Source organism: Asterias amurensis, chromosome 13 (assembly GCF_032118995.1).
Source record: "Asterias amurensis chromosome 13, ASM3211899v1".
NCBI lineage: Eukaryota > Metazoa > Echinodermata > Asteroidea > Forcipulatida > Asteriidae > Asterias > Asterias amurensis.
Genome location: NC_092660.1, coordinates 2,259,362 through 2,279,411, shown reverse-complemented (window position 1 = coordinate 2,279,411; position 20,050 = coordinate 2,259,362). Strand labels below are relative to the sequence as shown.

Here is a 20,050-nt window from a genome sequence, read left to right as displayed (position 1 = left end):
GGTAAGTTTTACCTAATCCCTGGTGTCTAACGTGACAAATTCATTCGAATTGCACGTGCCAGCGCAGGGTACCAAGTGAGTTTAAAGGGCTCCGAACCGGAAGTAAACATGTCTGTACGAAATTCCAATTATACAGCAACGTGGCTTTCTTTTGACCGGCAGTAAATGAAAATGTAAACAAAAGCTCTACAAAAGGAACAAAAGTCGAGGGGTAACAACAATAAAGATGAACAAGTCTAATATAAAGGAGGCAAATGAACACCTTCAAAAGCTTTACCAGCGAGTCCAGGACTTGGAAGGTACGGTACAGGAACAAGCAGAAGCGATGATGAGACGGGACGAGGAGGCCGAGTCAACGCTGCGTGAGCTCGGCCGATCTAAAGACCGCGAGATCGCTGAACTACGGAGGTCCTTGGAGTCGTCGGAGATGCATGTTCAGCACCTCATGGGCTCCTGTCGGGAAAAAGACTCTCAGATATCGTTCCTGAAACAGAGGAGTAAAATTCTAGACGATGTTTGTCAGGAGCTGCCATCTTTAGAAATTCTTGTGGATACGTTGCGGAGGACCCCGTCATCCCGGAGTCGACATGCTTCAGATTTTGAGCAAGGTGTTAAGAAAATGACAAACGCTACTCCTGAGCACAGCAGACAGTCTGCTTCACCGGACGTTCGCCTGCCTGGATTTGGGCACAGTTCACCGAGGATTGAGAACACCCCTCAACACAACATGGCGAGGAACTTTTCGATATCTGATGACGATGAGGAACATCTATCTTGATTTCATGGTGGTGTCATCACTTTAAGACTTGTTAACCCTTCTTGCGCAGGACTACGCCTCCCCCGGTCGAGATGTTTCGAGGAATACTACCTCCATTTCAGTGGAAACTTGCAGCTCTTTTTTATAGCTCTATTGTGGCACCAAATGATGAGAATTGAATGTTTTGGATGTGTTTGTTGTTTAACAAAGAGTCCTTGAAATTTTTCTCGTGACATTTAATTTATATTTAGCATTCAAAAAGTAGACATTGGGCTAGTTGCGATTATGTAACCCTCTTTTCGCAGTCGGCAGGAGGGTTAGGTTATCGCAATTCATAAAGCATGTAAGCACAAAAGCTTGCTTAGCACGGAAAACTCTTGCTTGGCAAAATAGGTTACCAACCAGAATACCACAGTTTATGCTAGGAGTAGTACCCCAATCATTTCTTGCTTAGCAAAGAAATTTGCTCAGCAGAACTTCTGCTTGACAGCTTTACGAAATTGGTTCCTGTTTTAGTATATCGGCTGCAGACAGACATAGTTTTTTTTTATACCCAGGAAACATTCCAACAGACAAATTCATTGATATTTTAAAACTTTGAATTGATGTTTTATGTACATAATCTGCAATCTTATTTTTAAATGACGATGTCCACTTGGGGCACTTTTCGGTGGTCGGTAGGAACTGAAGCTTTTAAGCATAATGGTGGGGAATACTTCTTCTAATGTGTGGATGCACAGTTTAGTAGGATGTGGAACTTTGTATGGTTTGCAGTAACACCGTGGACATAAGCATGAATTTAAATGTGCATCATGGTGGAGAATAGTAGAGTTTGTGGTGACGCCATCTAACGAAATCTCTCTCATGAGTTGTGGTTGCTCCCAAAAGAACGTGTGGTGAAAGAATTCAACATTATGATCACCATTGATCTGTCTTCTCTTGAAGACCATCATAGCATACTGATCAAAACATCAAGTTGTTACAGTATTGGTATTTTACCGAAAACATCACAATTCTCATGCTAGAGATTTCATGTGGTGGTGTTAATGCAAACTTTACTAGATTATATAGTTGGTATTTTTAAAATAGAACAAAATTGCTGGTGAGAAAGGTGTCCAACAAATTTACCTGATACAATTATTCAGCACAATGAAGCAGTATACAAATGTTGCACGCTGTGACGGGGTCCATGGCGTTTTGTACACTCGAGGGGGAAAATGGAACCCCAGGCGAAGCCGAGGGTGCTATTTTCCCTCGAGGGTGTACAAAACCCATGGACCCCAGTCACAACGTGCAACAATTGTTTTGTTATACCTTTGTATAATTTTTATTCCTCTTCTCGAAGTTCTGTTGTCATCTTCAAACATTATTACGACGGTCTATTCATTGTTTAATAAGCGGACGAACAAGAAACAATTCCCTTGAACCTACGGTTGTTTCGTACACAGCGCGAAATCGACCAATGCTGGGAACGATCAAGGTGATGTACACCGGTGTACACCCACTTTTCATGTTACCTGGCCCGTCGAGCCATGTAACATGCGTTTTTGTTGTGCGTCACGTGAGTGGTTCTCGACCAATCAAACTTCAGTTTGTTACCGAGGTATAACAATAAACAATGAACCATTTTTGTAGAGCGCATATCACGCTTTGAGAAGAAAACAAAAGAGAAGTAAAAGTTAATAGAGCTACATGTAAAAGATGTGTATCTGATATGTATGGAGCAGACAAACAATTTGCATATTCATTGGTGTTTAAAGTAGCATATAATTTGAATAAATTATGAAATGCCCACGGGTATGGAACCAATATGTCCAGCCTTTTAAGTGTTCAAATCATTTTCAGCAATAATGTTATTGTTAAAACAATGATCATACTGTTAACAATTCACAACAATAAGAAAGTGGAACAAATTGTACAATAAACAGGCTTCTATTTAAAAAAATTATAAACATGTTTATTTCATCAGTTATTATTGAGTTCTTCTTTTGATAACTATGGATGGATGCATTAAGCATGACTTATTGAAAATATTGAATACATCAAGCTTTTTTCCCTCTAGATCTGCCAAATAGACGTTTTTTAATTTGAACACGGTATTCATAGAATTACTTATAAGTTTAAATGAGTCAGGCACGAGTCATAGTTTTGGTAACTCGACAAGTTAAGTGATGATGGTCGGTGACTCAACACTTAGGACCCTGAATCATCACTTAACACCAAGGACTCCTACTCAACACTGAGGACTCCTACTCAACACTGAGGGCCCAGACTCAACACTGAGGACTCAGACTTAACACTGAGGGCCAAGACTCAACACTGAGGACTCAGACTTAACACTGAGGACTCAGACTCAACACTGAGGACTCAGACTCAACACTGATGACTCAGACTTAACACTGAGGGCCGAGACTCAACATCGTGGACTCAGACCCAACACTGAGGGCTCAGACTTAACACTGAGGGCTTGGACTCAACACTCTTGGCTCAGACTCTACACTGATGACCTAGACTTAAGACTGAGGACCTAGACTCAACATTGATGACTCAGAATTAACACTGAGGACCTAGACTCAACAGTGATGGCTCAAACTTATCACTGAGGGCTCGGACTCAACAGTGATGACTTGGACTCAACACCGAGGACTTGGACTGAACACCGCGTTCACGACTCAACACTAAGGACCGAGACTTGACTCTGAGTACACAAGTTGGACATGAATTAACCATTTAGATACAAAGTTTACCATCGAAAATAAAAAGGAACACCTGAACACCTGAACACCAGAACACCAAGGTATATTTGCTGCACGCTCAAATTATTTGAAGCATGTAAATGCCAATTCCAATAATAAACTTTGTTGCATAAATCATCACAGCAGGACTTGCTCAACTGAACGGTGCACCATATCTCAAAAAGACCATTGCTTCTAGTAAACCATTGGAGCCAGGTTGTAAGAAGTGGGCGAGGCTTTCAAGGAATGTGCCTTATTGTCAATGATTGTTGACCGCGTCAGGGCGCTCTCAATAGTAATTTATCACTTCGGGAGATATACACGATTCATCCTGCACAGTTATAATCAATGTTCTGTCACTTTTGTTGCGCTGTAGTTTCAAGTTGCTTTAGAGGTGGGTTGTAATGGCTCCTTCAGAGGTCTTATTGGCCGTGGTGGATTAAATGTCTGTGGTTGTACTGTGTTCCAGTCTTTAATAACTGTTTCGGGTGTGAATGCATGTACTCCCGGAAGTATATTTGAGAGCGCCCTCACTAGCTAAAAAAATACAGTGCATTACCTCAAACTACTTGAAAACAGGGCCCAATTTCATGGCTCTGCTTACCGTAAGTACAGAATCGGCGCTTACTGAAGCAGGGAATTCTGTCCTAACGGCAAGCGTATTTCACGGGTTAGCGGCGAAGTTCGGCACTTGCACGTAAGCGGGGAATCGTGATCGTAAGCGCAGAATTCGGTGGTAAGCAGAGCCATGAAATTGGGCCCAGGACAGTGGCTCTGTGAACCTTAGATGACAAAATGTACACATAAACCTTTATTATTTAAAACGAAAATAATACTAACAAACACCCGTTTCAGACAGAAGGGCCAAAGTCGCGCCAAACCAAACTTTGAAAAGTTTGTCGTCTGAAACATTTAAGAGTGACTGGACTCGCTGGAAGTCGAAAGATCAACTGTTGCAGTCGTTCGGGAGCGCTGATGTTCCAGATATCTATCTTGTCATGAGCCGAGCCAATGTAAATGTTCAGCCTAATCAGCAAGATCAAGATGTACTTCCAGTCAAAGACTTGGTAGTCCATTTTCTTCATATTTGCGATTGATGCATTTTTTTTTTTTTTTTTTTTTTTAAGCAAGTTGCCAGACACACAAGGCCTGAAGGCCACTTCAAGGTGTGGGCTACAATCAATTGTCCAGAGGCTGTTGCCACCTACATGTATTCCTAGGGCTGAAACAGGGTTACCCCTTTTACAGTCCATACGAATGTAGGCTTGGGTATCATCAGTCCGAAGCCTGGTCGGTAGAGCAGAAAGCACTACCTCCCCAATTTTAAAGCAAGTGTCACGACCGGGATTCGAACCCACAGTCTGCTGATCAAACACCAGAGCTTGAATCCAGTGCTCTCAAGCGCTCGGCCATGACTCAGCCATGTCATGACATTCTACCTGCACTGCTATGGCTCATTACATGTTTTCTGCATATCATTCGATGGAACCAGTTAAAAGACATTTTACAAGAACATTAGTAATAAATAACAAGTAATTAATAGATTGCATTGATTTCATATGGTACATAAATTAATAATATTTTTGGTAAATTTGTGAATATGTTACAAATAATACAAATGAGTTGATGCATGGTCTGATTTTTGCTAGTTGCCAAAAACAAAATCCCTTGGAATGCGTTTTCCCTGAAAGAAATTAGACAGCCAATTTGTTTCAAAAAAGATTTACACAAATTTTGTGTTTGCCAAAAACAATACACACAAAATTGTTCGTACTCTGCTGATGGGTATGAGAATAAGCTCAACAAGTCGCTTAGCACAAAACAATATTAATTAACAGATTAAGGTCCCCAGCTAAAATACCATTTCGTATGTACCACTTTACAAACCTAAAAGCATCTCAAAGCTCTTCCAACATTACCCCTCGTCACTGGGCCATTTAGCCCTCCTACTGATACACCATCCAAAACCATTTGAAATTCAATAACTTTTACAACCCTGATTTTGTAATCCAATCTGGGTTACCACAAGATAACCCAGTCTTGTTCTACTGCCTACCACACTGGATGCACATCTTGGGATTTTCCACTCCAATCACCACTCCAAGGATAAACCATTCCACCTTCTAAAGTTTCCAAACAAAGTTTACGGATACATTTACTACCATGTGAAAGTATCCATGCTTGGCTATAGATAAGCCAACATTCAGGGGGTGTACTTTCTACACAGTCTGCTCACCACTCAGACAATGGTGTTGGATGGTCAGTCAACTCAATGACGAATTGTGTCAGCAGTAGGAGGGTGAAATCGTATAGCTCCCTAGGGAGTATATACAGCTTGTGCAACAAATATGTGCTACTATAAGCTAAATCAATTACAAAAACCATCTCTGCCCTAACAGGTACCCATTCACCCGGGTTGGAGAGAAGCAATTATCGTTAATATAAGTGTCACGACCAAGACTTAAACCCACACTCTGGTGAACAGACACACCCATGCTTGAGTTCGGTGCTCTTATCCGCCCAGCCACGCCACCCCAATCTCTATGAGATTGGGCACTGACGGTAGCAAAAGTGCTTCACTGAATTGTAATCTTTAAAAAAAATCAAGTACTGTTTGGCATGAAAGGCAGCAAGTAAAACACTCTAAAATACCTGAATGACCTCAGGCCATTCGTCCCGATCCCATTGACCGTTCGGTCTGACGTTGGGCGGACTACTCTTCCAGTCCCAAGAGGTGACTTTCTGGTTCCACTCTGTGCCATAATTTGCCTCAATGTATTGTCTTGTGTTGCAAGGTACTCGCACTTTCATCCCAAGAATCTCCGCCCAGCAGAGTGTGAACTTGGGAAAGACGTATCTAAATTTAAAACAAAAAGTGATTTGTGAGTTTGAATTTGCTTCTATGTATTGTCTTGTGTTGCAAGGTACACGCACTTTCAGCCGAGAATCTCCACCAGCAGAGAGTGAACTTGGGAAAGACGTATCTAAATTAAAATTAAAAGGCTATTTGTGAGTTTGAATTCGCCTCTTGTCTTGTGTTGCAACGTACACGCACTTTCAGCACTTTAAGAGTCGATTTATGAGTTTGAAATTGAAATGCGTGTACTCGACCTCTCCTGGTGCTCATGACATAATAAAGGCAGTCAAACTTGACCTGGCTAACCACTAGGCCAGAAGTCTGAATCCTGCACCAAAGCAAGCAAGCATGACCTGTGTCTAAAGTTCTCTGAAGCACAGACTCACTGTATTTGGCGATACATAACAAATACTACAGAAGAAGTTCATCGCGTCAGTGCAAAAACGTCATCTAAAAGTTTTTCCGAGACTTTTTATCGTGCAAGGAAACTGTTCCTATATGTGTACATCCGAATGTTATTAGCGATGTACAGCGTTTCTGAGCAATGACACGTTCATCCCGAAGTCATTGGTTCAAATCCTGATCTGGTAATTTTTTTATCTGGTATTTAAAATAAATATTTGATAGGGAAAAAAATTACATTGAACTTACTTGAATTTGTTTCCTGACCGTGCTTCTGTGCCCCCATTCCACATGTGATCCGTTTCTTCATAGAAGAAAAATATATCAAGCTTGACGTAATCATGAAGGAAGGATAACTCAAAGCTGTCAGACACCTGTTAAGAAGTAGGAAACATTTAAAGAATATTTGATATTGCTATTTATTTTATTTAAAGGGCAGATAAAAGTGACAATCAATCAATCAATCATATCAATTTGTTTAGCGCCTAAATCACTGGTTTGCTCAAAGGCGCTGAGGCATACAAAAAATAGTCCTTGATGGTAGGCCTCCTCTTACGATGCTCATAAGTAAAAACAATTATAAGACACAACAAGAGCAATCCGACATATTTTTGACCGGGTTCGGGCGCTCGCATACACGATTTGTCGGCAGGGTTTCTGTCACTTATGTGCGCCAAAGTTTTTAGTTGCTTTTGATTTGGGTTATAACGACTCCTTTAAAGACACTGGACACTATTGGTAATTGTCAAAGACCAGTATTCTCACTTGATGGTTCTCAATCATATGAACAAAATATCAAACCTGTGAAAATTTGAACTCAATCGGTCATCGAAGTTGCGAGATATTAATGGAAGAATAAACACCCTTGTCACACGAAGTTGCGTGCTTTCAGATGCTTGATTTTGAGAACAAAAAATCCAATTCGGAGGTCTTGAAATTAACTTAGTATGGAAAATTATACTTTCTTAAAAACTACTTTACTTCAGAGGCAGCTGTTTCTCACAATGTTTTATACTATCACTGGCTCTCCATTACTTGTTACCAAGTAAGTTTCTATGCTTATAATTATTTTGAGGAATTACCTATAGTGTCCAGTGCCTTTAAAGGTCTTATTGTCTGTGATGGATATGATGACCGTTTGTTGTAATGAGTTCCAGTCTTTATAATTGTATTGGTTATGAATATAACCCCAGAAGCGATTATAATATTTTTGAGAGCGCCCTCTCACGGAAAGGAAAACAGCTGGAGCCAGAAGGATTGCCTAAAACAAAGTTCCTGTCAAGAGGCTCTTCTCTCCAGCTGGGTCTTAAAAGCACTGGACACCTTTGGTAATTGTCAAAGATCAGTATTTTCACTTTGTGTATCTCAACATATATGCATAAAATAACAAACCTGTGAAAATTTGGACTAGATTGGTCATCGAAGTTGCAAGAGAATCATGGAAGAAAAAACACCCTTGTCACACTGAGTGTTTGCTTTCTATCCCTTGAATTTGACCGAGGTCTCATATTCAATTCAAAAATTTTAGCAAAATTACCTCTTTCTCAACAACTCTGTTACTTCAGAGGGAGCTGTTTCTCACAATGTTTTATACTAACAGCTCGCAATTGCTCGTTACCAAGTAAGTATCTATACCTGTATGCTAACAACCATTTTGAGTATCTACCAAAGTGTCCAGTGCCTTTAAAGAAAATTGAAATATTTGAATGGTTCCAAAAACCAAAGGTATACTTTGCTTTAAGTGATGACAAACACAGAAATCAGGAAGAGGTACCTTTCCAAACTGATGTTTGAGAGTGAGCCCTCTGTTGTCAAACTCTTGTATAAAGTTGCTCTTGTAGTCCCAAATCCGTATCCCAAAGTCAACATCTTTACTGTGCGGTATGATGTCACACTCCCTAAACCAACCTGGAGCAAAACGAGATAGTATAATAATAATAATAATTTTTTATAAAGTGCTAAATACACCCGAGCGCCGTATAAAAGCTCTTCTGACATTAGTAGCCCTGTTCACTGGGCCATTTCATTCACTTGTTAATTTTTGTGCAGTAATCACCGAAAGGTTAGCATGCCTTTTTGTGTGTTTATGGTAAAGCAGCAATATGAAACGGAAATCAGGCAGTAATTGGCCGTTAAAGACAGTGGACATTGTTGGTAATTGTTAAAGACCAGTCTTCTCACTTGGTGTATCTCAACTAATGCATAAAATAACTCGCCTCCGCGAGTTTAAAATGAAAATATTGAGTAGCAGGTTGCATGGCGAGGTATATTTTTTAATGTTTTAGATTAGCAACCTACATCTTGTGTAGAACTTTTCCAGTTTGCTATGTCACATGTAGCCACTGTACACTTGTCTAAAGAACAACTATTTGCATACAGTTTTTAAAAGCATCCTGGCGCCAATGAACTTTAACATTCCTCCAGGCTATACACATCACAGTGCAAGTAAAAACAACTTTCTGTCTGATAACATCATTGCCCTGCTCTTTCAGAGTTGTGATAGTAGATCAGGTGACATGATAACCATGACGACAAGATAACTCTGGCCGTTACTGATGGGGCTGATCTCTTGCTACTGATCGCTAGACCCTGATAATAGGACACTGACCTAAACACGTCCCGCTGCTCAGCCAAAACACAATGCCTAGCTCGTCCAGTACCATCTTGCCCTTTTCAAGGAGATCTTTAGCAAGTTGTCTGAACTCCTCCGCCTCTGGCGTTTGGTCGTTCCCATATGTTGTCTTGAATTCCCTGGCTCGCTGGTGATTACACTCGAGGTATCTGGAGACTGGATACTGTTCTAGGAAGTTGTTTAGGTCTTTGGGAATGCGTATTTTCACACCGTCGGCTGTGGTGATCGTAAATTCCATTCTAAGCGTGACAGAAAGAAGATTAAACAAAAGTTTATTTTTATATAATTTTTTTTTTTTAAGGAATTTATGATTTAGCCAGCAGAACTTGAATCCAATGCTCTTAAACCGCTCGGCCATAACACCCTAAGGATTCATGGCTTTGACTCTTTGTGAAATTGCTGACGTATATTTATGGAAGTGTCGTGGCCGAGCGTTTAAGAACACCGAATTCAAACTCTGGTGTTTCTGATCAGTAACAGAATGTGGGTTCGAATCCCCAGCCGCGACACTTGTGTCCTTAAACAAGACACTTAGCCATTGCTTCGTCCTTCGGATGGAACGTAAAGCCGTTGGTCCCATGTGTTGTGTATTGCACGTTAAACAACCCAGAGTGCACTTATCAAGAGAAGGGGTTCGCCCTGGTGTTCCTGGCTGTGGCTGCTGAATGCGCCGTAGCACCTTGTAAATCTGTATATGGGGTGCTAAATAATTGGGTCTTGTATTGTATTGTAAGTTTGTATACTCTCAGCGCCTTGAGTACCTTGTTTGGTAGATACGTGCGCTATATAAGACTTCGATATTATTATTAATATTGACTACAGTAGACATAAACTGGGACTTACTTGTTGTAGGCTCCAGCATAAACTCCGCCGAACTTTAACCTCTTGAGCTCAATGTCTTTGATGCACGGCAACCGTGGAGGTCTTCGTTTTGAACTCGGATCATCTTCTACTGCTCCGTGCCATAGATAACTACTGCTTCTCTCATAAAATATGACTAGATGAATAAACTGGCCCGAGTATTCAAAAATATAATGGAGTGGAATGTCTGGTGTTTTGTGATGGTCTGCGGTGGCGTTGCGAGGGTCCTGTCCATAGAAAATTGTCCATTTGATATCAATCATCCTCCCTAGATGGTCAAGAAAGCCCTGCAAGAAAACGTAAATAACAAAACAATTATAATAATAATAATAATATATTTTACATAGCGCTTTACACACCTTAAGGGTGTCTCAAAGCGCTTCCAACATTACCCCTGGTCACCGAGCCTTAAATCATTCATTAAACCATCTCAGCTTCCTAGGGAGTACACAGCCCCTGCAATAAATATGCGCGCTACTAAGCTAAATCAATCACAAGAACCACATGTAGCCATTGACCCCTAGGTGAAGAAAAGTAATTATAGTTAAGTGTCTTGCTCAGGGACACAAGTATCACAACCTGGATTTGAACCCACACTCTGCTGAACAGGAACACCAAAGTATGAGTTCGGTGCTCTTATCTGCTCGGCCACAGAACCCCACATAATATTATTTTAAACTTATGCATTCATGATCATCACTGAGTAAACAATGTCACCTGTAATAAATAATGGCTTCTTATATAGTGCTCATATTCAACACTCAGTGCACTCAAGGCACTTTAACATTCAGTATTTTCCTGCAAGGTATGTGGGACTTCGTTTGAATTATGAGACCTACTCCTTTAACATAGCACTTTGTAATCGTACACTAGGTGCTGTGGCGCAATATGCAATCAATCAAGCCAGGAACAACTGGCTTACGGACACAGGTGTCACGACTAGGAGTCAAACCTGCAATATGCATTGATCACATGTTTACAAAAAGACTGGTCTTTGACAATTACCAACAGTGTCCAGTGTCTTTAAGCATTTTTATAATTTTTATTAATATTATTCCCAATTCCTTTCTTCTATCCGTTGTCTTAAGCATTTTCATTTTCAAGGTAGTAAGCGGTTTACTGATAGTTTATCCTCGTTAATGGTAACTACATGTAGTATTCTTTGTTAGTTTTTTTAAATGTAATTTTTCATTTTAGTTTAATAGAGAGCTCGAGGTGCACCACTTTTTCAGATGTTTGGTTTTTAACTTTTTAACATTGCTGAATAGGTTCTTATATTTTATCATCTAGCCTATACTCACATCAGATATTCGACTTGCGTCCAGAATCCCGAACGATGTCACCAGTCGACTTCCACAAAGGTAGTTGCAATTCCTATAGTTCTGATTGTTTTTGTGAAGAGCAACATACATAGAAATGTTTTCAAGACATTCGGGCTCGATTAGGAATACAGGAACGTCGAACTTGGCTGCAGCATTGGCAAACAGTTTGGTCGCCCTCTAGAAGAAAAAAAAGGTAGTTTATTAAAAGCACAAAATAGTTTTGGGGTGGTGGTGAGCTTTGAAAAATCTCATGCATAGCTGGCCTCTGGACTTGGCACTTCTGAGTAGTAGTGATGTAGCATTGATTAGTACTATTGTAGCAGTGTTTAGTGAAAAAGTATTGGAGAGTACTAGTTATCTGGGCCCAATTTCATAGCGCTGCTTAGCAGCCGAATTTGTGCTTACTGCGCAATTTCTATTTCATAGCGCTGCTAACCGTAAGCACACGAAAAGGCATGCTAACCTTCTGGTGCTTACCGCACAAAAATAAATGACGTCACAATGCAAATCCACGGTAAACGCGCAATATGGACGCCCAATTTTTCTGCTAACCTGTGAAATACGCTAAGGCTTAACCAAATTTTTCTGCTACAGTAAGCACACAAATTTGCTTACCGTTAAGCAGCGCTATGAAATTGGGCCCAGTACTAGTGTAGTGATATTAGGACTACGAAGGCAGTAGTGTAGTTGTATTTTATAGGCTAAGTAGTAGTGTAGTATTAGTACTAGTGTGGTAGTATTAGTACTAGAGTAGTGGTATTAGTACTAGAGTAGTGGTATTAGTACTAGTGTTGTGGTATTAGTACTAGTTTAGTAGTATTAGAACAACATGTAGTTAAGTAGCAGGCCTACATTGTTGTTTTTAAAGAGGCACAGCAATGTTTCACTCGTACTGGGCACTTTTATGAGGTAAATTCAAATTTGTATTTGAACTTGGCAAAGGGCACCAAAGCAAAAGTACAGGGCACCACTGCAATTGCTGTGGGTGGCATGGGTTGATTCAAGGCCTGAAGGTAGAATTGGTGTAATTGTAAGTTGGTAAATTTATAGGAACACATTGCCTCGGATCGGTCGAGTTCGTCTCTAAAAACGTTTGTAACCGTTTGTTATAAAATGCATTGTTAGAAAGATGTTTTAAAATTAGAATACAATAATCCACACAAGTTTGCCTCGAAATTGCATGGTTTTACTTTGCGAACTAACATGGTCGGCCATTTATGGGGTCGAAAATTTGACTCCGATAAATGGCCGACCTTGTTAGTCAACGAGGTTAAAGAAAAACCGTGCAATTCCGAGGTATGTTTATGTGGATTGTGGATCATTATTCTACTTTTACAATATCTTTCTACACAAATGCTTTTCAAAGACCAACTCGACCAATCCAAGGCAACATGTTCCTTTAATCTTTTCAGTAAATACTCAGAGAACTTACAAATGGAGAAATCACTCTTCGATGTTTATGTTTCCCATCGTCTGCTGAATACAGACTCTGTAGAGTAGAGACAATAATCATCAATAGACACCACAATCAAACAAAATAAAACAACCCATACAGCCTTGGGTCTTTAGCTTAAAGGCACTTGACATTATTGGTACATTAATTACTAAAAATAATTGTTAGCATAAAACCTTACTTTTATACTTGATAAAGAGCAATGGAGAGCTGCTGATAGTATAACACATTTTGAGACACAGCTGCCTTTGAAGTAACATAGTTTTTGAAAAAAGAGGTGATTTTTTACTCTATAATAAAAGAATTCAGGCCTGAAGCCTACGCCGTCGGCAGGAGGGTAACATTATCGCAACTAGCAGTTTGTTTCGTGTGACAATGAACATGGATCATGGTGTTTTTTTCTTCTTTCAGAATCATAGCTAGGCCTATCTCGCAACTCCGACGACCAGTCGAGCTCAAATTTTCACAGTCTTGTTATTTTATGCAAATACAGAGATATACCAAGTGAGAAGACTCGTCTTTGACAATTACCAGTACATAGTGTCCATCCAGTGTCTCTAAAGCCATTGGACCCTTTCGGTAAACAGTATTGTCCAAGGCCCACACTTCATGTATCACAACTTCTATATCAAATAACAAACCTGTGAAAATTTAGGCTCAATCGGTCATCGGAGTCGGAAAAAAATAATGGGAAAACCCGCCCTTGTATCCGCGCGTTTCGCCGTGGTCAGGACATGTGTTTAAAATAAATCCGTAATTCTCGCTATCGAGAATTGATATTGTTTTACTGTTTTCTCAAAGAGTGAAGCATTTCATGTCATGGAATAATATTTCAAGAGACGTCTTTCAGTTTCACCACTACCTTCTGTAAACCCTGTAGTAAGTTATTTGTAAATGTGTGAACTTTTATTTATTTTTTCTGTACCGAAAGGGTCCAATGGCTTTAAAAAGACAAACATCATACATGATCATAACATCATCATCATCATGAATCCACACGAATTCGAATCCACTACACTGACTAGTCACCGTAGACTAGTTGTGTCTTACAGTTACACTCTTCTAGCTAGTCTAGTCATTCTTAGTCTTAGTTAGTTAGTCAGTGACTTACCGAGAGCCTGCTGAAGCTTGTTATCCCTGCCCATTCTAACAGATAGACTTGCATGCCAAGAGAAATCACACTGAATATCACCAGAGTAATCAGTACACTTCGTCGGGTTACGAGAACACGAGACATTATTCAAGCCCAGTTGTGTTACTTTATTCTGCTGTTAATTTGTAGTTTTACGAGTATGGAAGCTGCCATCTTCTTTTAGTATGACTCAATGCAAGCACACGTTTAAGTATCATCTCGAGACGTCTAGGTTTCAGTCTTACGCTGGCGCCCTCACTAGTTGAAAAGCGTATAATTATTGTGTGTGTGTGTGCGGTGTAGGCCTTTTTTGTGTATCGTGTTCTTCGCTGGAATTATGTTATTACTAAATGAAATTACGAAAAGTATTACGAGCTTTGGCTGTTAAGCCTGCAAGTATGTATACAAAAAGGGGGCAGAAGAGCCTACTTACATATCCACCAAAATAACTTTGTAGGAATTAATTATTGGTTGTAGCTGCTGGTGCGCCTATCATGGAGGTATAAATGGTTCTAGTGCCAAAATAGCACACCACAGCAACAAGAGTCTATAAAAGTAAGTGAGTAAAGTTAGTGTCGAATTAAACGATGATGATTGTACTGAACGTGATAGTTGTTTAACTTGAGAACATTATACATACGACTGGTCGGTTAGGTTGCTGTGCCTGCTCCCAGTATTATAGAAATACGAAGTGTGAGGGCGAGTGCGTTTGTAGTCGAGCTTTATATACCCATGGAGTTGGAGGTGAAGAATGTCGGACCCGCGGTGCTCACTCGAGTGAGCCCCTGACAAGACCTAATAAATCACTCACCCTCTCGAGGTGACGTCATGCACCTGGGGCCAGCCTCAAAGTGGACCCGTTCTGACCCGGGTGAGAGCCCCTGGAATGACGTCAAAGCTATTCGCACTTACCGGCGGCAGACCCGGGGTCGAACCAGGGCAGCTATTCGAACGCACCCGTTATTTTTATGTGGGCATGGGCGTGTTTAACGGGACAAAGGAAAAAACTGTAAGGGCTACCACAATGTATATTAATTTTGTGTCATGTCTTCCGTAGAATTGATACCCTGCCTTAGAAAAGACAGATAATGATCGTCTGTAATTTTTCCTTTTCTAACAGTTCCGTTTTACTTTCATATGAACACCCCCATGTTGTCATAAATCTTTGTTGTATGCCCTCGGCCCCAGGCCTACGCCATTCAACCACCAAGGTATACATGTACTGAGACTAGGCCTGGCCATTGGACAGTGCCAATTTGTCGGCTGTGACGGCTAGACGGTTGGATCGCACAGCGTCTACGCATTAAAATAATAATTATTATGGTATCCAGATCCACCATGGAACATCATTAGGAATTGCCCCACATACTACTGACAATACGCCTTGGGGAACTAGTACACGTCTAGATGTTAAGTGGGCCTTGGCCTAAACACCTCTCACAGTGTCTTCGCTTTTTCCTCCGTGGCGGCTAGACGACGGCTGGATGACACAGCATCTATGCATCATTAGCAAAAGCCCCCCCCCCCCCGCGACCTGGCCTAAACACCTCACAGTGTCATGTTTCTGTCTTTTCCTCTGTGACGGCTAGTACTGGATCACCCAGCATCTATGCATTAAAATAACGATATCCATCATAGTGTAGTAATAATAATATTCGGTTTTCATATAGCGCTTTCTCCACCATGTCACAAAGCGCTTCCAACATTACTACTCTTATCACTGGGCCATTTAATTCCTTAAACCATCTCAGCTCCCTATGGGGAGTATACAACCTGTGCCGCCAATGTAGCACACTAGCTGAAAACACAAGAACCATTACTGCCCTCACAGATACCCATATTAGTACCCCGAGCGAAGAGAAGCAAGTGTCTTGCTCAGGGACACAAGTGTCACGACCGGGATTCGAATCCACACTCTGCTGAACAGAAACACCAGAGCTTTAGTTCGGTGCTCTTATCCGCTCGGCCCTGACACGTACCATTAGCAACATCATAAGCAAAAGTCCCCCACCCCCCCCCCCCCCCACCCCCCCCACACACACACACACGGGTGAGCCTTGGGGTTAAAAGCTTAGGCTATGGCCAAACACCTCACAGTGCACTGTGACACTAGTGTCACGTTCCTGCTTTTCATCGTATGCCAATACATGTATTTGACAATCACTTACTATGTCCTCGTAGATGCACATTCAAATGACAGTCACGTGTGCCCTCGTGTAAGACTACTCGTATAACAATCACGCGTGTCCTTGTATAAGAAGACTTCATAATATAGTAATGAATAATAATGGAGCGATTAGACAATAGCATGACGTAACAGGTGTGGTTTAAGTCGCCAACTCGGCGAACGCGTCATTCGTGGGTACGTATGGCCCTCGGGCAACCTCGTTCCCAGGGGTGATCGATCTCACCGCGCCGTTTTTCCCCAGCAAGTTCACGTTTCCTAGCACAATGTGTGTTATAACACTATCAACAGCTCTCCACTGCTCGTTTAGTACCAAGTGAGTTTTAATGCTAACAATTATTTTGAGTATTTCACAAAGAGTTAAGTCAATTCTTATCTCGAGTTAGGACGAGTTTTTTTATATCTCAAAAGGACTAGTCCTAAGTTAGAACTAGTCCTAGCTATTTGTGAAATCGACCCATCAGTGCCTTTAACATTGCTCTTTAATATAACGAGAGCCGACTGTACTTTATATCGCATAACAGATACAGGTACATGGGACCTGACAACATGTATCTCACCAGCACGATATTAATGTCTTATGCAGTGAGCTTTAGACCAGAAGAAAAACATTCATTCGTTCATTCATTCCTTCATTCACTTATTTATTGGTCACATTGGTTTCAAACAACATGGAATTCTCTGTCCCGCAATGTGCAATGAGTTAAAAAGACATTAATATTTACACGTACATTTAAAATTAAGTATAAACCATTTTAAAATCACCAGCAGATTTTTTAAAATTTCTTTATTTGCAATCCAGCCCAAACCGACTCCCCGTACCAGACCAATAGCAACCAATGCACTTCACAGGCACGTAGCAAACGAATGTTCTTGGAACCTATTAGGCGACCATTTTACAGTTCTAAAACAAAAACAATACTGCTTCCAAGTCATGACCCAAATAATTCCTTTCCAGAGGAAACTATAATGATAGTAAACTTGCGGGTACAACCGAGTTGGCTCTGAAGAAGAACGCAACTCAACAACAAAAACATTTAGATATTGAGGATGCTGATGCTGGACTGGGATATGATGAGTGGCAGGCGACCACCAGAGGTTCATGAGATGGCGTCCATTTGAAGTTAACCTCTCGCTTAACTCTCTTTTGGCTCTGAAAAAAATTGGTTTTGGTCTTGACATTTCAAAGCCAACACGATAAAGAATGAATACATGGTATTGCCGGCAAGTTTACTTTTGAAAATATTTAAAGTGCTATTCTTATTATTCACACCACGCAAATCTTCCAACATCACTTAGATCCTTGTCATTTGATTGGAGGATTGTATGTCACGCGGCAGCGATAAGCTATTACAGTGGCTTACGTCATAAACCATTGGTAAACTATTCGGATCACAGTGCATTTTCGTCCCACTTTGTTTGTTTGTTTATATAAATATATATTGTTTCTTACTGCATGCAATACCGACCACGTCCTGTTTGTGTACGCACATAATACCTAGGACATGACCTAGGCCTAATAGATAGATTGCACATGACGTCATTGACCATCATTTGTTATTAAACCTACACGCGTAAAAGGCTATCATTGGCCGAGAGTTGTGTGCAGCGCGTTCGCGTGTGCACTTTTCCATTTGTGTATCATCAAATGGCGATCGATGAAGATGTGCTATCCATAATATAGTGTCAATGCTGGACTCGTTTTAACCTGTACGTTGATTGCCTCTAGTTTTCAATAAAAACACCCAGAAACACAACTTGTGCAATTTCAAAACTCACTTGGTAAAACAACATAAAATATAGGTCAACGTCTCGCCAGTGAATTTGTGCATAAATTTAAAAACATTGAAATTATCACATTCAATTTAATTTTAGTCCTGATTTCAAATGAGGGAACCACTAAATTACACCACTCATGGATCCCTGAGAAAATATAGACCATGAATCCTTCTTGCGGATGTGTCTATCTGAAAGCTGATCACATTTGTGACTCTGCATAGACAACTGCAACAGATATACGTCTTGATGAACCATCCTCACTTTCGCACTGCCTGGATGTTGGCGTGAATTCCTGTATGGTAGCTTCTAAGTACGGCACCGGTACATGTGGTAGATTCACAAGAGGCAGAGCGGTAGAGCACGTGGGTTTACTGAACGGGTGTACAACAGTATTGCCGGTAGAGGGCCCCGGGACGTCCTCCTCTGCTATGAACATCATCGGGTCGCAGTTCGTCTCGTGGATAACCATCCCCAAAGGATGACGGGGTTCCAAGCTTTGGCTGTTCTTTTTAGAGGATACAAACAACCGTCGCTGGTCCCCCATAGCGGGGGAATGTGGCAAGTGGACAAACTGGCGGGAAAAGGGGTTTGTCCATGTAACACACCCGACTTCTCCAAACTTAGCGATGTTTTTGTGGGTGCTTATATTTATAGAAACCTTGCAGCACATGCAGCCACAACAACAGCACAATCGTTGCAACTCTTCTTTGAACTTCTTGTTGAACATAACGTAGATTACGGGGTTGTAGCAAGCTGCCGATTTGGCCATGAAGGTGGGAATGGCGTAGACTGAGTGGGGAATATATGACACGTCCATCACCATTGCTAAAAAAGATACCACGGCGTATGGAGTCCATGCTATTGTAAAAGCTACAGTGACGGCCAGTGACGACTGAAATGAGTTAAAATCAAAGTGAAGGAGAAAAGTGAATAAACAAAATTATGTTTGTAGCATTTCAGTGCATCAAAATAATATTTATAGTGCTTTTTACTTTGTAAATACCAGAATTTCTCTTCAACCAAGTTTGTGTTTTCTATGATGGACGTAACGCTTTTATAGTTTTAGTCACTTGCAAGATTTCATGTTTTTTTTTAAACTGTTTGCCATGTGTAACTCATGTCCATAATGCCATTTTTATGGCCTGTTTCCTAAATTGTGGCATCAGGAGATTCACTTGATACTTTTATGTAAAAAAGTTAAGAGTGGTGTTTCTTTTTTCCTCTTCTCTCCCGTACTATGTATGTTTTCTTTATCGTTATTTTTGTTTTACTTTGTGTTTTTACATGTGAAGTCAATAAAATTAAATGATTGAACTGAAATATAATAGAGCCTCAAATGTGTTAGTGCATTCAGATTTGTTCTCTGCAGTTAGTAGACCGAAAACACATTTTAGTCAACAACTTAACTATTCTATCGGCTTGAAAGACATTGGACACTAGAGGTAATTGTCTAAGACCAGTCTTCTCACTTGGTGTATCTCAACATATGCATAAAATAACAAACCTGTGAGTCTGACATTTTTAGCTCGATCGGTCATCGGAGTTGCGAGATAACTATGTCAGAAAAAATACCCTTGTCACACGAAGTCGTGTGCTTTCAGATGCTTGATTTCGAAACCTCAAATTCAAAACTTGAGGTCTCAAAATCAAATTCGCGGAAATAACTTCTGTCTCGAAAACTATACGTCACTTCAGAGGGAGCCGTTTCTCACAATGTTTCAACTATCAACCTCACCCCATTACTCGTTACCAAGTGATGTTGTATGCTAATAAGTATTTTGAGTAATTACCAATAGTGTCCTCTGCCTTGCAAAACCTGCTAAAACCCTTCAAAATCTATATCATCAGACAGGCCTGCTACCAATGTATATGGTCCTTACAGCACTTTGAATCCTGGACTCTGAATCTCCACTTAAAAAACCCACTGCTTCCAAG

At 40.6% G+C, this 20,050-nt stretch overlaps 3 protein-coding genes across 8 annotated transcripts in view; 1 reads left to right on the top strand and 2 right to left on the bottom strand.

Annotated features, from left to right (window-relative positions):
• Positions 1 to 101: 101 nt before the first annotated feature.
• LOC139945804 (vimentin-type intermediate filament-associated coiled-coil protein-like) lies at positions 102 to 3,780 on the top strand. The gene has a single exon (XM_071943241.1). It carries the CDS (start codon positions 227 to 229, stop codon positions 776 to 778), a length of 552 nt encoding a protein of 183 aa, XP_071799342.1. The 5' UTR covers positions 102 to 226; the 3' UTR covers positions 779 to 3,780.
• On the bottom strand, positions 2,688 to 14,882 carry LOC139945801 (ribitol-5-phosphate transferase FKTN-like). 5 transcript variants are annotated; one of them, XM_071943238.1, is made up of 9 exons: positions 14,792 to 14,882; positions 14,131 to 14,177; positions 12,999 to 13,055; positions 11,546 to 11,743; positions 10,227 to 10,531; positions 9,360 to 9,622; positions 8,526 to 8,659; positions 7,001 to 7,125; positions 2,688 to 6,349 (listed from the first exon to the last, which is right to left on the bottom strand). In XM_071943238.1, exons 4-9 carry the CDS (start codon positions 11,654 to 11,656, stop codon positions 6,136 to 6,138), a joined length of 1,152 nt encoding a protein of 383 aa, XP_071799339.1. In that variant the 5' UTR covers positions 11,657 to 11,743; positions 12,999 to 13,055; positions 14,131 to 14,177; positions 14,792 to 14,882; the 3' UTR covers positions 2,688 to 6,135. The 5 variants fall into 5 exon arrangements, with proteins under 5 accessions (XP_071799339.1, XP_071799337.1, XP_071799336.1 ...); XM_071943236.1 differs by having other exon boundaries at positions 14,131 to 14,227; positions 14,792 to 14,854; XM_071943235.1 differs by having other exon boundaries at positions 14,131 to 14,287; positions 14,792 to 14,811.
• Positions 14,883 to 16,959: 2,077 nt separating this feature from the next.
• Positions 16,960 to 20,050, bottom strand: part of LOC139945903 (opsin-5-like) — a 132,289-nt gene continuing 129,198 nt past the window's right edge. For both annotated transcript variants that reach the window (XM_071943410.1, XM_071943409.1), the window contains one exon: positions 16,960 to 19,007. In XM_071943410.1, coding sequence (XP_071799511.1) covers positions 18,315 to 19,007 — 693 coding nt within the window. In that variant the 3' untranslated portion in view covers positions 16,960 to 18,314. The remainder of the gene's footprint in view (positions 19,008 to 20,050) is intronic.